Raw genomic sequence first — 12077 nt, forward strand, 5'->3', positions numbered from 1 at the left:
AAAACAAAACAAAACAAAAAACCCCTCTGTGAATAAACTCTACAAAAGCAGATCTGGGCTAAGAGCCGAGCATAATCCTCAGACACCACAGCAAACAGCAGCAGCACAAACAATAAAAAGCAATGTGACCTGGCCATAGCACTGGAAGCATTTTGTTGAATGTCACCCCGACACTATCCACGAACACAATGTACACTACTCATGTTACAACATTCATTGTTTCTTTAGGTATTTCCAGTTAGTCAAAGAATGATGTGTGAAATGAACTTTTAATTAGTGCCATCCTATATATTTTCCAAGGGAAAACCAAAATAATGGCTAGCTGCCTTTAAAATGAACCTTCAATAATCTAGTACATGTAGTTCTCTACAGACACACCTCGCTAGTTGGAATTATTCCAATCTTGTAAACTAAGTGGTTATCCTTAGCTGAAGCTTCAAAATGCTTTTTCTGCAGGAGGCCAACACCACTTAAAACAGAACAGAGCATCTGAAGTGATCTAAGCTTCCTGTGTCCTTGTCTTAAGCAGCTTGAACTCTGTGCATACTGTAGCACCCCCTAAAATGCTCACACCCATGGAGCCCTTCTCCCTAGGAAAATGCAAAGTACTATGTCTTGTTTCACAAGGCTCACGGATACCTCCAACTTACACACAGATCACAAGTTGAATAATCTCTTAGCTAGCTGGGAAGACATTGCTATCTCAAGTCTTTAGAAATCCACCCAGAAAGCAGATAGGGAAGGAAGGAGCCTATGTGCAACAGGTACTAACCTGGTGGTGTAGTCATGGTGTTACTACTAGTTTTGGTGGCCCCAACTTAACGGAGCAGAAAAACAACCAAGATTAACGAATGGCAGTGTTAAGGGCAGAGTCAGTTGGGTGGGAAGAGAGTCAAGTCCCAAATACTCCAAAGAAAGGAGGGCATCATTCAACCTCTTAACAACCCCAGCACCCTAAGAAGAAATGTCTTTAAATGGGGCTCAAGAGTATAGCTGTTAGAAACAGGACCAACACATCAATAATCACTGATGTAACAGTTACTGTTATCAGTACTGATAATAAAAGGGAGCCTGACTTAAAAATATCTTACAATACTCTGAAATCTACATTTTTTGTTTACAGTAGACTTCACTGAGTTTCCATTTTGATGCTGCAGATGAGCAGGTCATCAAGGTCTCAGAGAAACAGAGTTACATAGATTCAATCATTATCAAGTCAACACCATCCTGACTCATGGAGTAACTGAAAAAATGATAGCCTTATGGAACCTATTACCATTTTGCATTTCAGCTTAATTCCTGTTTTATTGTTTTGCCAACATGACTGCCTACACTTTAAACTTTACAGCTAGTCAAGAATTAGGTCTGCATTAAGTACAAAATTAATATGTCTTTGGATTTAATTTTTTAAATTAATAGCAAAGTGCAATGTAGAGAGGAGTCAATGTACCAAAAAATTGAAACAGAAAATAAAAATTCATTGAAACAATGCTGAGTAGGGAGGGCGTGTGTGTGTGTGTGTGTGTGTGTGTGTGTGTGTGTGTGCGCGCGCGCAAGTAAAACACTCACTGAACATTCCCCTGCCAGTCCCTTAAATACAGTTAATCATTAGATTGCCACGGATCTGTGTTTTCAAATATGATTTAAGTTCTTATTACAAACATCACAGCATTGTGAATAAATACTAACCTCAACTGTGATCCCAATGCTGATATGATGCCATGATGCTATTTCATACAGAATCACATTTAATTGTCCCTAAGAAGAATTCTGGTTTGTCTTGTCTGTGACAGTGTCTCACAATTTAGCGCTGGCTGTCATGGAACCCACAACCCTGTCCCAGTATTCTAGGCTGAGGTTACAGCTGAGAGCTACAGGCCTGCCTGAAAACCAATTTTCAATGTTAAAGACTCGACTGAAGTATTCAAAATTAAGAACCCTGTGGGCTAAATATTTCATCACAGCCCTCTAAAGCTAGCAGTTTAGAACACGACCTCCTGGAGGGTCAGGTCCTTCTCTCTCCAGCTCTTGACCAAGTCAGGCATTCAACAGCTATTTACACAGTGAGCCTGTCACCTACACTCACAAAATAAAGAGCTGCATGGCCTAGTGTCCGTACCTCCCAAACGCAGATGCTATTACACAGAATCAAGTATTAAAGTGCTAAGCTGTGTAAGTGCTTTCAATGATCCAAAACAGAAATAATTAAGAACACATACATGTATCACATTAAACTCATAACTACTTGGAAAAATTCAGGATTGGAGACGTAACCTAAACATCGGAGGCCAGCGCTCTCTGTCAAAGCCCAAGGCAATGCTACCTCCAGACTGTAGTATTGTAACTGCCTACAATTTAATATTCTAATTAAATCTTTTCAAGTTTTCAAATTGAAAATGATCATTTACTTTGAAATAAAATCACACTGTTTTTGTATAAAGACTAACTTCTAATGTCTAGTGAAAGGAATAAGAATCTCCCACGGCTTGCTGGACTCTCTTGTGCCACATCATCCGGAAGCCTGTCAACTGAAGGCTCCCGAGCATCTGTCCACACCAACGCTGTCCTAGTCTGTAGAAGAAGCCCTCCTTTCCTCACGGCTGTCACTTACTCCACCAGACTCACCATCACAAGGGAGAGGACACAGCTATTATCTGAAGTTGTGATCAAATTTTCAAATGAGACAAGTCGGCACACATGTAAAACTGCAGCAGATTCCAACAAAAGCAGCAAGCCCCCAAAGCATCCTCACATCTCACTGACAGTACTTTCTTCACGTCATCTCCAAATAACAAGTGAACTGCAAAAGCCTTGTTCCACCAACCAAACCGTTACTTTTGTAGACCTTAGAGAAACCTGAAACCCAACACTGGGTTGACATGCCATCTCCCCACTTACGTTATTTCACCCCTTGAAATCACATACCTGTCATGCTTGATTTGAAATTGGGTATGGTTTCTTGAAGTAGCATTGAAAGGGAATTTTTTATCCTAATTCTTGATGAATCAAACGGATGGTATGAGACAAAGATTCACATGACAGGAATCTCTGCCTAGGACCTGCAGTCACTATTAGGAACAACACTTTGCATTTTTTCTCTAGAATAAAGTCTTTGTCACAGTTCTCACCAGAACAGTAAACTATACAAAGGTTTGGACAATGTTCACTCTCGCTGTAATCTTTAAGGGAATGCTTTTCATTAATGCTTGAAAACTCTGAGCTATATTGTACTTCACATCAATTAGTTAGAGAATAGCCATTGTAAAACTGTCAGCACGCCTAACACGTCTTGTGTAGGTTCCACCTGCTCTATGCTGCCCACTATTGGAAATGTATTATGCTAATAAAAAATGTGATACTACTCACCGGGGACACTTTAGTACAAAAGCGTAAGAATATTCTCTGGTTGCTTGGGTGGGTGCTAAGATATGGCATCCTTGCCATACAGACTGATTAGGAGTAACTAAACTTGTTAAATAACGGACATCTGGAAGGACAGACAGCACAGGAGCTATCTTGGTGTTCCACGGGACAGCAGCAGTCACAGGGCGGGGCAGAGGGCAGGGTGTGGAACTTCAGTCAGGAGCAGTCTGCAGAAGGTGGCTGTTCTGTACTCAGAAGGAAATATGAAGGTACCATCATACACATCTCAACACACAACAGAAACATGCAAGCACCATGACACAATTGGAAGACGACATGTCAACTCAATTCGTGGAAAGGATATCTGTGCCATCAGCTAAATCTCAAGTCTTTCCTTTTCAAGCAAATAACCGTTGGTTAATTGTTGTTTCTTTTTTTCCCTTCCTAATCACAAGAAAACTGAACCGTTGGATGACCTGATAATATCAACTTTTTATGTTTGTTTTCACTTTAATCAGAGTATAGCCAAAGTGTTAAGGATTTCAATTCTATCCATCCGTACACTTAGGGCTCCATTTTGAAGATTATACCTCTTCTACGGAGAATGATCCTAAATTTCCTGGAAAAAGCTTTAAAAGGTTAGAGTCCCTCCAAGTCCCTTCGCCTTCTGATACCTGCTCTGAAAAGCCAAATTGCTACTAGGTAGGTGTGTGGACACACACACACACACACACACACACACACCCTGACAGCATTCGGTGGCTTCGAAGTGGCAACCTCCCCGGTCAAACGCAAACATGTCATCCCCCTCCATTCTGCCCCTGGACTTGGAGAACGACAGCCAAGCGGGGGGGGGGGGGGGCCTGTCCACGGCAGAGAGTGGGACGCGAGGAGGTCCCGATGTCCACCTGGAGCCATCCACAACGTACAGTCAGTCCCAGGTCGCCGCTCCGACGACTCCAAAGGTCAGGCTTCGTCCCCACCGGGTCGCCTGCCGCCGCCGCCGCCGCGACTCCGCGATCCCGGGGCCTCCGCGACCCCCGTGCGGGCACACACGACGGGGGGGGGGGGACAGGCCGGCTCGCACTTGACGACAAGCAGCGGAGCGGCCCCCCCCCCCCCACCCGCCCCGACCCCCACCCCGCCCCGGTCCTCGTCCCTCCGGATCCCGCTTGTCACCCCGCTGAGTCCCCCGGAGCAGCCGTCCCTCCGTCCGTCCGCGGCCCGCCCGTGCCTTCTTCCGCCACCGTGACCCCCCGCGGCCTTCGGAGGCTTTTGCACTCGGAGAAGACGAAGAGGGGCCGAGCGCCGGGTGGGGGTGCGGGGGGCGGGCAGGGGATGGAGGGGCCGAGGAGGGGGGGAAGAGCTGCGTCGTCGTCGTCGTCGCCCTCGTGTAACGTGGTCCACCCCACAGGCTCCGCTCCCTGACGCCGGCTTCTCCAGTCAGATGCATCTCCCCCCCCGCCCCCACACACACACCCGGCGGCGGAGGTATTCCATGTTGACAGATCGCTCGCCTCCGCCACAAAATGGGGCCCGGGGAGCGGCCGCCGCCGGCTCCATGGGCGCCGCCATTTTGTGAGGCGGCGCGGCGGCGGCGGCGGCGGAGCCCGGCCGTGTGTAATGGTTGCAGCCAGTGACCCCCCTCTAGGGAATCCCCGGCGCTGACGGTTACGCAAGGGGCCGTGCGCAAGTGCCGCGCGCAGGGAAGCCGCACAGCCCCGGCCCCAGCCCCGGCCCCGGCCCCGGCCCCGGCCCCAGCCCCGGCCCAGCCCGGCCGCCCGCGGGCCCGCCACTGACTGCCCTGGAGCGGGGGGAGAAAGGGAGCCGCTGGCCCGCCCGGCCCGGCCCACCCGTGCCTCGCCTCCGGCCCGGCCGGCTTCCCCGTCCTCCCTCCTCCCTCCTCCTCCTCCTCCTCCACGGGCAGGCAGGGTCTCCGCCCCTCACAGGCTTTGCGAGACACTCACTGGTCCTCGGGTGTCAGGAATTTCCTAGCCACACCTGATTCCGACCCCATTTCAGACATAAACTTTACTTGGGGAAATAAAAATCCGTTTCCTAGAGTGAGTACCGGAAGCACGCTCCGCTCCATTACATAATATTTTATTGATGTATGTATGTTGCCGCCACCCGATCCGTGCCATTGGAAAGACTCCCCCCCGGAATGAACCCATCCAGACTCTCGATCAGCGTGTGACCTTGGGCTAGTGACTTTGCCAGTCAGTAGTGGCTGTCTCTGAAATGGGACTACTACGAACGCACAGGAGGAAACAGGATGCTCAACGTGTGCAGCCGAGGGGAGGGCTCCAGCATCCTCGTAAAAAAAAAAAAAAAAATGCAAAGTGGGGTGGTGGTTGGTGGAGATGATGGTTGGTTGGTGGAGATGAAATTTTGAATCCCCTGTGGACACCTTTAGGGATCACTACGGGAAATGGAAAAGGGGGAAACACGTTGCCCTCTCTTTTCAAGGTGCCCGTGCGATAACATATAAACGTTATCCTCAAAGTTCGAGAGGTGGTTTCTTAACCGGCGCAGTGACTGTTTGCATAACTCCGGTTTGGGTGCACGAAACCGAGCCGAGGCGAGCCCAATTCCGAGCCCTGCCTGGTCCATTCCCCACAAAAAGTAGGGCAGGCAGTTCACAGTGTGTGTGTGTGTGCTCTACAGTTTGTCCAAGTGACTTTATGGCCACGCCGTGGAAAATGTGCTCCTCGGGCCCCGGGATCGAAGCCTGAAGCCGAGGGGCCGATTCCTCCGGCCCTAACGTTTGCAGAGGGTGCGAGAGGACTTCCCCGGGGCCGCCGCGGGGCTGCGCCGGGCGAGCCGCGGGGAGGCGGGCGACTCGGGCGGCCGTTCAGCCCGCAGCCCCCGCCGGGGCCTCGAACGAATATCGCCTCCACCCCTCACCCTGGAACAACCGGTAGTGGCCGTTTCCCCGCGCCGCCGCCGCCGCCGCCGCCGCGCCCCCCTCCCCTCTCCGCCGGCTTTTGTGTGCGTGTGAAATGTGCTGCACATTGCAGATGAACCCTAAGCCGGGCGAGCCGAGTCTATTGTTCCCCGCGAGGAGCCGCCGCCGCCGCCGCCGCCGCCGCCGCCGCCGCGGCCGCGACCGTGTGGAGCCAGGCGCAGTGCCGCGGCCGGCCCTCGGGGGGCGCTGTGCGGGCGCTGGCGGGGCCCGGCCGTGGCGGCGGCTGAGAGGGGGAGGCTGGCGGGCAGGCAGGCCGGCGGGCGGCGCGCAGCGGCTCGGCTGCCGCCGGAGCCTGTGCCCGGGGACGCCCGGGCCCGCCGCTGCCGCCGCCGCCGCTGCTGCTGCCGCCGCCGCGCGTGAATGTGTGCGAGGGCCCCGCGGAGCCGCGGCCCGGATCCACGCTGTCACCCCGCTCTCCACAAGCCACCACACAGACCTCCCCCTCCCCACGCGGCCCCGCCTGCCCCGGCCCCGCCGCTGCCGCCGCCGCCGCCGCCGCCGCAACTCCCAGGCCTGCGGCCGCCCGGGCCCCCTCGCCTCCGCTCGCCCGGCCCCCGGCCGGCCGGCTCGTGCGCCCCGCGGGCCGCAGCACCATGTTGAATCGCGTCCCCCGGGCCGAGCCGCTAAGGCCCCGGCGGCGGCGCTGAGAAGGCGGCCAGAGCCGGGCCGCGGGGAGGCGGCGAGGCCGGGTCGGGGCCGCGTTCGCCCCGCGGCTCCGCGCCCGGGCCGCCCGTCGCCTGCCCCTCTTAGTTTCGCTCCCGTTTCTTTAAACTTTTTTAGAAATTCCCCTCCCTCCGGCCCTGCGCTCTCCCCCTGGCCTCCCGCTCCCTCCTTCCCCTCCTCCTCCTCCTCGCCTCCTCCCCCTCCCTCCTCCCTCCCTGCGCCGCCGCCGCCGCCGCCGCCGCCGCCGCTGCCGCTGCCGCCGCCGCCGCCGCCGCCGCCGCCGCCGCCGCCACCGCCGGCCCATGACTGAGCCCCGCCACCGCCGGCCGAGGAATGGGCTCCGGGCGCTGGTAGGGAGCGCGGGGAGCGGGGGCCGCGTCTGAAGCGCGATCTGGGTTTTCGGAAGACCTCCTTGGGCAAAATAATGGCAAACTCGACGGGGAAGGCGCCTCCGGACGAGCGGAGGAAGGGACTGGCTTTCCTGGACGAGCTGCGGCAGTTCCACCACAGCAGAGGGTGAGAGCAGGGACCCGGGGGGGTGTGTGGGGGGGGAGAGAGCAGCGCCGGGGCGAGCCGGGGCGAACGGGGGGCCCCCGCGGCGGGGCGCGGGGGGTCCCGGTGACAAGTGCGGGGCTTTCTGTCGCCCGCAGGTCGCCGTTTAAGAAGATCCCTGCGGTGGGTGGGAAGGAGCTGGATCTTCACGGGCTCTACACCCGAGTCACTACTTTAGGCGGATTCGCGAAGGTGAGTAGTGGAAGTTTTAATTTGTATTTCCCTCTCTCCGGCCTGCTCGGAAAAGTCTGCTCCGGCCCGGGAGCGGGCGCCCGGGGGACCGGGGGGGGGGGGCGGCCGGCGGGGCCACACGGCGTTCTCGGCGCTCGCGAGCCGGTGGCACGGAGGCGGCCGGCGGCGGCGGCGGCGGCGGCGGCGGCAGGGGCTGTTTTCGGCCTGGTGGCTCGCGTGCGCGCGGCGGGCGCGGGGCTGGGCGGGCGGGCGGCCCGGCGGGCGGGCGGGCGGGGAGCGTCCTGCCCGGTGTCCGGGCGGCCCCGCGGGGTCTGAGCGGCGCGGCGGGGAGCGCGGGGTGCCCGCCCGCCGAGCCCCGCGCCCGCCCCGCTCGTCCGCCCGCGAGTCAGCGCCGCCGCGGCCGCCGCCGCCGCTGCCGCTCTAGCACAGGCAGACACAGAGACACACAAGACTCTGAGCAGTTTTCGTGCAACTCAAAATTAGCGCGGGCAGGTTTAACATCGATAATCGGCTGCGAAATGATCCCGGCGGCCGGGGGCACAGCCTCGGCCCGCTCGCCCTGGGTTTCTACCGCTAACAAAAGAAAGCAGGACCTGTCTGCAAATAGCCATCTTAGGCTTCAAGGCTAGGCAGAAGCTGTAGGCCTCAAAGAAGGGCCTATGGAGATGGATAGATCTGGGAGAGGGATCGGAGTCGGCCCCGGCCCCGACCCCCCCAGAGCTCGCGGACGTCGCTGTCCGGAGCAGTATTGATCCTTTTGAACTTTTTTTTTTTCTTCTTTAGTGTAAACGGACCGCGTTGAGATTTAAAAGGGGGCGACAGAGGGACTTGCGATTGGTTATTGTCCGGGCTTCAAAAACAAAACAAACCCACCAACCCCCCCAAAAACAAAACGAGTGCTGCTAAATACAGGGCTCTCTGGTGAAAACACAGTGATTCAGGCGGCCCTGGCTTAGTAACTCCCGTGGATAGACCCCAGACACCCACTGGTGCCTTAGGTATCTACAGATCTCTGCAGAATGGGCATTTAGCTCCCAAGTTAGGGTAGGTTTTCTTGGATTGGGCACTTTCAGACAAGTGTGCCTGTGTTTTTAACAGGTTTCTGAGAAGAATCAGTGGGGAGAAATTGTTGAAGAGTTCAGCTTTCCCAGAAGTTGTTCCAACGCTGCCTTTGCTTTAAAACAGTATTACTTGCGGTGAGTAGTGGTGACTCTTCCACAGTATTTGGAAACGAGGGACTTAGGGGCGATTAAACAAGAACAAAATTTACGCTCTAAACAATTTCCAACCCCTTGTTAATTTCAGTCTGAGAAGCACTTACTGTCAATAAAGTGAGATGGTAGGAGGCCGACGTTTTCCTCACATTCAAATACGTTCATTTGCATTTTTCATACAAAGTCATTACAGGTGACACTCCATGTCCTATCTTGTAAACATTCTTTTGTGACATTGTTATTGATTGCTTGATAGCCACTGAGGGCCAGAAAAGACGATGCTTAGTAAAAGACTTAAGATACTTAATGAAACTTTGTAACCTGTGGCAAGATTCTTTTTTCTTCTTCTTTGGAAACTCCTTAACCCTCTACAATTCTGTCTTTCTGGATTTTTTTTTTCTTTTAAAGGAAATTTATTGGAACTGTTAGTGAGAGTTTTCAATGGAATATTTTTACATATATAATATAATATAGATAACTTGGTTGACCAGGATTACTTTTTGGACTCTTGTTATTGAATTTCTGAGAAACTTGAAAATATTCAATATCTTTAGAAAAATGGGGATGGTATGAAACTAGGTACTATGGTTGAGATTTTCTTTCATTTTCCTTATATTTTGACTGCTTACTCAAAAAAAATAAATTTCTTACTTAGTTGGTATATGATTTAGTCTAGATTATGTATTTTGTGACTTTTAGGATTTGTTTCCTCCTAGATTTTCTTCTATAGATCCTTTCATATTGTAGTTTGTTTTGAAGTCAACCTTTATTTTTGTTTGATTACCCAGTGTTCTTAGTTATTTAAAATTAAAATAATGATCTTAGTAGTTCTTTCTAATAAACATTGGTAATGTGATTTTACAAGATCACCTTTATTTTATTTTTGTAATGTAGCTTCTGTATAATTTGAGTTTTGCATTGCTTCAAATGCACCAGTTACTCTGTATAGCGCTCAGGATTCTGAAATAGGAAACAGGGTAATTGCACAGGTGTACTTCCTATTGGCTGCCTTAGATTGACTGCAGACTTGAGGCTGCAGAGTTCACTGAACTTGGCAGGTACTGCGTTCTATAGGAACTCTAGAAAATACCAGGCATGGGTGTGTGTGTGTGTGTGTGTGTGTGTGTGTGTGTGTGTGTGTGTGTGTGTGTTGATAGCATGTGTGTCAGAGTACCTTTTAAATAAAAGGGTCAGTAAAAAAGGCTTCCTGAGCTGTTGATTTAGCAATAGAGGGAGAAATAAGAATTTAATACTTAGAGTGACAGTCACTTGATTATCTGTTTTTGATAGTAAGAGGATCTGAGAGAATCATGCTAATACATGCTAGGGCTTTGTGCTAATCAATTTAAAATGTTTGTAGCATTTTGTATATTTAAATTGTGTATTTTAAAGTTATGCCTAGTATTTTTTGAGTTTATTAATTAAATTTCTGTATTCAATTCTGAATGGTGTATATGGCTGGTGAGATTTGTATTTTTCTGTAAAATTTGCATTGTTATTAACAATCTTAGCATAATTAATGAAATACCTGGACTTCTTTTCTTTTCCAAAGTTTAATTAGAAGTATTTTGTCTTTTGTTGTCTTTTCTATCTTGGGATTATGCCATACAGTAATTGTACTTGTTGCTAGTCTTTTTAACCGGATACTTTCAAAGTTGTTTTAAGTATTTACGTTGTTCTTAGGTCAACTTGGGCTTTATGTTCTTATTAGAAGCTGCTTTGAACCATGTCCTTAGCTAAACTTGCTCTCCTCCATATGTCACTCTCCAGGTTTGCTTTTGTAAGGCTGGAGCTCGGCCCCGTAGGAAAAGTTAAAGCATTTGTTTTGGAAAATAAAACCGTGTGAAGATTTGCATGGCTTGCAAAGAAATAGGATGATCAGAAATTGGTTACTAGCAACCTTGAGAGAATTTTCCCTAGTGGTGTGTGTATTGTACAGTTAAAGGATATGCATTATGTTGGGTTATACACTTTTTCTCTTAAAAACATCTAATTGGCAGAGCAGATGCCAAACTCTGACAGCAGTTCTATTAGTTAACCCTAAGAGTGCCTTCTCGGTCCGCTGTGGTAATGAAGCGACTTGAGAAGTTAACTCTGTGCTATATCAGATTTAATGTCAACCTCTCTGGTAAGGAAGGAGATGCCTTGTATTTTGGTGGGTTTCTTTTGGTTTTGGCTTTGCAGTATTCTCTCCTAGTCACAAGTTGGAGAGATTGACTTCAGATTTGACAGTGAAGAGTTCACTGAACTTGGCAGTTCCTGCGTTCTCTAGGAACTCTAGAAAATACCAGGCATGGGTGTGTGTGTGTGTGTGTGTGTGTGTGTGTGTGTGTGTGTGTGTGTGTGTGTGTGTTAGCGTGTGTGTCAGAGTACCTTTTACATAAAAGGGTAAATAAATAAAAAAAAGTTTCTCAAGCTGTTGATTTAGCAATAGCGTGAGAAATAAGAATGTAATATTTAGAGTGATAGTCTACATAATATTTAATTCAAGCTGCTTTTTCATTGGACATATTGTTAGCTCTCTTTTCAAGTTTCATACTTGCCTACATTCCCCTGTAGTTATACAGTCAATTGAATGGACAGCTATTAGACTAGTATCATTTGATATAGCTACATACTATTATAGACAAATAAGAACAGACTTGTTAGTCATGCACATGTTCTAACAGCTCTGGGGGGGGATTTGGTTCAGCTATAGTCATTAAGTATAGAGACATTGTAGTTTGCCAAAAGTTAGGTTAAATCTATCAAATACATATTCATTCAACTGTAGATTATCTACAAAAAAATTCTCATGTGGGTGGTGGTGCCGCACACCTTTAATCCCCCAGCACTAGGGAGGCAGAGCCAGGCGGATCTCTGTGAGTTCGAGGCCAGCCTGGTCTCCAAAGCGAGTTCCAGGAAAGGCCCAAAGCTACACAGGGAAACCCTGTCACCAAAAACAAAAACAAAACAACAACAAAAAAAGTTCTCAGTCTAAAATCGAATATGCAGTTGATTATTTAACACTGGTACTTAATTTTTAAAAGTGTAAATGCCTGCTGACAGTGTGTGGAAGAATTACATTTATATTTAAAATTATATATATATATATATATATTTTAAAAGATTTATTTATTTATTTA

The 12077-nt window shown here is 50.1% G+C and overlaps 1 protein-coding gene and 1 long non-coding RNA gene across 13 annotated transcripts in view; one reads left to right on the plus strand and one right to left on the minus strand.

Moving 5' to 3' along the window:
• LOC128117003 (uncharacterized) overlaps nucleotides 1-6420 on the minus strand; it is a 170628-nt gene extending 164208 nt beyond the window's left edge. For 2 of the 11 annotated variants that reach the window (XR_008220666.1, XR_008220668.1), the window contains exon 1: nucleotides 5331-6414. This is a non-coding gene — a long non-coding RNA (uncharacterized LOC128117003). Of the gene's footprint in view, nucleotides 1-4292; nucleotides 4467-5330 lie in introns of those variants that run through there. The other 9 variants (XR_008220663.1, XR_008220665.1, XR_008220662.1 and 6 more) reach the window with 7 other exon arrangements.
• An 827-nt stretch (nucleotides 6421-7247) lies between these two features.
• Arid2 (AT-rich interaction domain 2) overlaps nucleotides 7248-12077 on the plus strand; it is a 147813-nt gene continuing 142983 nt past the window's right edge. For both annotated transcript variants that reach the window (XM_052748765.1, XM_052748766.1), the window contains exons 1-3: nucleotides 7248-7510; nucleotides 7645-7738; nucleotides 8837-8934. In XM_052748765.1, coding sequence (XP_052604725.1) covers nucleotides 7419-7510; nucleotides 7645-7738; nucleotides 8837-8934 — 284 coding nt within the window. In that variant the 5' untranslated portion in view covers nucleotides 7248-7418. The remainder of the gene's footprint in view (nucleotides 7511-7644; nucleotides 7739-8836; nucleotides 8935-12077) is intronic.

Source organism: Peromyscus californicus, unplaced genomic scaffold, assembly GCF_007827085.1.
Source record: "Peromyscus californicus insignis strain IS unplaced genomic scaffold, ASM782708v3 Scaffold_20__1_contigs__length_68692818, whole genome shotgun sequence".
Lineage (NCBI taxonomy): Eukaryota > Metazoa > Chordata > Mammalia > Rodentia > Cricetidae > Peromyscus > Peromyscus californicus.